The following is a 4601-nucleotide window of genomic DNA, read 5'->3' as shown; positions in this document are numbered from 1 at the left end:
TATATCTATATATATACAAAATAAGAGATTATTTTAAAACAAAGGACATATTCAAGGTTATCTCCAGTCGTATAATAATTCAACACGTATTCATACATACATACATGCATGCATGTGTTTTAATTCATCAACTTTTTCATAATAAACTTTTTTTTTATTTTTAAACGTTAATCATCGTTTCCGAGTATTATTATGATTGTACGAATCGTATGAAACAACAACAGCAACGAGTTAAAAATGTTAATTAACATTTCTTTTTATTTTTCTCTTTTTTTTTTTTTAATAAATTTGTACGACACTCAAATTATTTTTCCATACTATTTTTCATTCTACAAACAAACGTATCGTATACGCATATACATGCATGAAAATAATATTTACTCGCTATCTTTCTATTTCTATTTTTCTTCTTTAATAGAAACATTTACAATTTTTCATTCTATCATTCCTCGTTCATTATTCGTACGAATCATTTATACTAAACGATACAAATATAATATACCTTAGAAAAAAAAAATAAAAGAAAGTAAAAAATAAAAATAAAAAAAAAAAAAAAGAATAAAAAGAATAAAACAATATAAGAAATATTAGACGTATACAGGGTGTCCTGTGGTATACAAACGAACAGGTAATGATTCCTACACGAGAATAACAACTGACATTCGAAAATGTAAAATCAAATTTTGTTCCTGTATAAAAAAAAAACATTGTTTATAATAAAGATAATTTAGAAAAAATTTGTCGAGTACCTTTCAACTCGATCGAGAGATTGCAACCTTGGAAACTAAAAGCCTCGTTCGTTAGATAAGTATAAAACCGATACAAGTGATTATACGATACTTGGTAACATATTTGAATAGAAAAGAAAAAAAAAAAAACCTAAACAACATTTTTAACTATTCGACGTAATCGACAAACGCGTACAAATTTATTCTCCTTCGAAAAGACAAAAATAAATAAATAAATCCTCGTGTGAACAAATTTTACATTATTAAGTTTTTTTTTTTTTTATTTTTTTTATTTTTCTATTATTTCTTATGAACAATCATCCCCTGCTCAATTTGTATCACCAAATACAAGACACCAAACCCTGTACGTAGATATTATAAACATTTCATTATCCAATGTAATAAAATGTTAAATCCTGAAGTTTCCCTTCTTTCGCAAGCCCCCCATCCCCGTTCAAAAACAACCAAACACCCCCGTCTGCAAGTTCCTACGCGATCCGGGTTAAGAATACAAAATTACTCATTTATTATTACCAGCCCCCAACCAACCCCCCACCCCCCTTCTAGCAACCAAAATCTACAGCCCCTTTATTTCTCAGGGACGTCCAAACGCTGTTTGTTGCGTATATTTGCAAAAGTACATTTTATATTTTTTCTTACTTTCTTTTTTTCTTTTTTTTTTTATTTTTTTGTTTGTTTCCCTACTAGATTCGGTAGAAAGGATAAGTAGAAGAAGAAGAAAAAAAACGTAAAATAGAAATGTAATGTAATGTAATGAAATGAAATGAAATGAAATGAAAAAAGGTATATCGTTTTCACCGTAGTAGTTACGCATAATTCGCGTTTCTAAGAAGAAAGTAATCGCTGCTAGACGGGACCAGCAAAGCGTTACTTAGAACTCTCTCCTATATCGTCATGATCTAAGAATATCATAAAACTTTTTACTTATCGAAAACGAATCGACGAAAAATAAAGGAATATTATTTCTTTTCTTTTTCTCTTATTTTTCTTTTTTTTTTTTTTTTTTTTTTTTTATTTTTATTTATCACACAGACAAATAATTTCGTCGTGTTCCCATCGTATCCTCGTTTAGATTTGATTTTAGCTAATTTTTCTTTGTTGAATTGTTCGTAACATTTATTAATATAATTATATCAGTAGCATAGAATAATTATTGAATCAAAAATTGTATAAATGTATATAAGTGTGTATATATATATATATATATATATATATATGTGAATTATTATAATCGATCGTCGATTCGATTTTCGAATCTCGCTCGAAAATAATTAATTAGTAATCCCTGAAGAGAGAAATTAATTATTAGTTAGTGCTTAATTTTCATTAAAAAAAAAAAAAAGGAAAAAAAAAAAGAGAAATAAAACGTGCACCTCGAGACAAGCACTTATCGTAAGAATGATTTTGTCCCCTCGATCGTGTGTTAGATACGTGTTTGGAAATAATTATGACAGTGGATTTAGTTGAAAAAATAAATTAGTATTGAAGACCACTGTCATAATTACCAACACATATATATTTTATCTAATATAGTAAATATACCTAATGATTGTCAATGTAGTCCCATTATCGATACGTGAATGAATGAATTGATTAAAAATATAAGAAAGAAAGAAAGAAAGAGAGAGAGAAAGAGAGAGAATGTAAAATACCGGAAATGAAGGAAGACAAAAAATCGTAGAAAATGTCGAGATCAAAATTTTAAATATTTCAAGATCGAAGGGTCGTAGGACGAAATAAAACAAACCTTAAAAAAAAAAAAAAGACAAAAACGAGCGAGMAAAAAAAAAAAAGAGAGAGCGAGAGAAAGAGAGAAAGAGATAGAAAGAGAAAAATGGAATTAACGTTAATCCATTTTTCTCTTAAAAAAAAGAAAAAAAGAAAAAAGAAATATAATTAAAAAATGAAAAACAAAATAATAACATTGCCTTTAAAAGTGAATATTTTCGAAAAGAGTTTCTCGATGCGTTTTTTAACCGGTGTCTTCGTGAGGCTTCAAAGCAGCACCCTCTCTCACCCCCTTAAAGTTGACCCCCCCACCCGAATTTTTCAATGTGATCCAGAATCTAGAAAAAAAAAAAATTAAACAAAACAATTTTGTTGTTGAGCGAAAAGTTTTTTCAATCGTTGTTACAGATGGGCAAACTTGGCAGCAACCCTTTGGCTGGTTTAGCAGCTTTGGGCCTTGGTAGTCTTGCCACTCCTGCTAACACTGGTGGAATCAATCCAGCAGGTAATATATATTTAAATAAAGAACTATTATTAATATATATATATGTATAAAATTAGGTTACCCTAAGAAAAAACAAATATTCCGCCATTGAACAATATTTGTGTGATTAGATTGATAATATAATAAATTATATAATATTTTCATTTTAAGAGAAAATTTTCACGTGTCTTCTTTTCTCAGGCATTTTTCACAACGTGTCCTTGGATACAATTGTCTCTTTTTCCCTAATCCGTAACTATTACCCCCCACCCCACCCCTCTTCTTGCAATTAGAAAATTACTCTGAAATATGTAAGAAGGAAAAGCAACGAAATCCTTAAACCACCCCCAACCCCCTAAAAAAAAAGAAAATAAATTTAGATAATAATAATAATAATAATAATAATAATAATAATAGTTTAATCTCGCATATGTTTATTATTTTGATTACTTCTAATCGTTGAATGTGTTGAAATGTTTTTTTTTAGCATTGGCAGCATTAGCGGGTAGCCAATTACGCACGAACAACACGAACAGGCAACAGCCAGCGGCAAACAATCAGACGCACGAAATGACGGTGCCGAACGAGTTGATTGGTTGTATCATCGGGAAGGGTGGTACCAAGATCGCTGAGATACGTCAGATATCTGGTGCCATGATAAGAATAAGCAACTGCGAGGAAAGAGAGGGCGGTGCCACGGATCGTACGATCACCATTACGGGAAATCCGGATGCCGTTGCGTTGGCACAATATCTCATCAATATGAGGTGAGTCGTAATACTAATTTAAAGGCACAAACACGTGCTGCAGCCCCCTGCCCCCATCTCCGCCCCGCCCCACGAGTATAACCAATCGATCATCAATGATCAATAAACAAACCCCACCCCACTTGTTTTTTCTTTTTTTTTTTTTTTAAGAGCCCTACCCCTGCCCCTGACCCCTGCCACCAATAAAAAAAAGCCCGTTTCACTTCTTTAACTACCCCCTCTTTTTTTTTTTCTAGCTCTACTAAAGTTAATCTTTATTATTAAAGAAAAATAATATATAAATTTGAAATATATGAATATATATAATATCGGGATAGAGAATAAAGATTCCGATATAGTTTTTATAATATTACGAGACTGGCGGGGGGGAAAGAAAAAAAAAACAAGGTTCGGAATTTTGAACAATTATAATCCGAACTTAGTTTCCCCTGTCCGCCATTTCGTTGTCTTTCTCCCAAATTTTATTTTACGCACGCGTATAATATTACAATGAGATACAATGGGAGAGAAAATAAAAGTATACTGGGAGGGATCACCGTGCCCCCCTCCCTCCCACAACAACAACCCCCGTTTTCGAAGATACCACAGTTCGAACTCGTGTCCCGGCTACGTTTCGCGATGGATTTACCGGTGTAATGCCATTTCTTTTGTTGTTATATATATATATATTTTTTTTTTTTTCTATAATAATTATAATATTATTTTATAATATGTGATCTAACAAAATATATATATATTTATAGAAATATTTTTAATATAAATGTAATCGGCACCAACAACATTCTCCTCGGTCTTCTTCTTCTTCTTCTTCTTCTTGTTATTATTATTATTCGTTGTAATCTTTGACTACTTTACTTTTTATTTAATTTTTTT

The 4601-nt window shown here is 30.8% G+C and overlaps 1 protein-coding gene across 4 annotated transcripts in view; it reads left to right on the top strand.

Moving 5' to 3' along the window:
• LOC106788944 (poly(rC)-binding protein 4) overlaps positions 1 to 3766 on the top strand; it is a 54967-nt gene extending 51201 nt beyond the window's left edge. For all 4 annotated transcript variants that reach the window (XM_014752691.1, XM_014752701.1, XM_014752708.1 and 1 more), the window contains exons 6-7: positions 2886 to 2982; positions 3449 to 3766. In XM_014752691.1, the coding sequence (XP_014608177.1) occupies positions 2886 to 2982; positions 3449 to 3732 (381 nt within the window). In that variant the 3' untranslated portion in view covers positions 3733 to 3766. The remainder of the gene's footprint in view (positions 1 to 2885; positions 2983 to 3448) is intronic.
• The last annotated feature ends 835 nt before the right edge of the window (positions 3767 to 4601 follow it).

This window comes from Polistes canadensis, unplaced genomic scaffold, assembly GCF_001313835.1.
Source record: "Polistes canadensis isolate GaletaPanama2010 unplaced genomic scaffold, ASM131383v1 scaffold_6, whole genome shotgun sequence".
Lineage (NCBI taxonomy): Eukaryota > Metazoa > Arthropoda > Insecta > Hymenoptera > Vespidae > Polistes > Polistes canadensis.
Note: the sequence above shows the minus strand (reverse complement) of the source record. Positions and strands in the feature narration are given on the sequence as shown.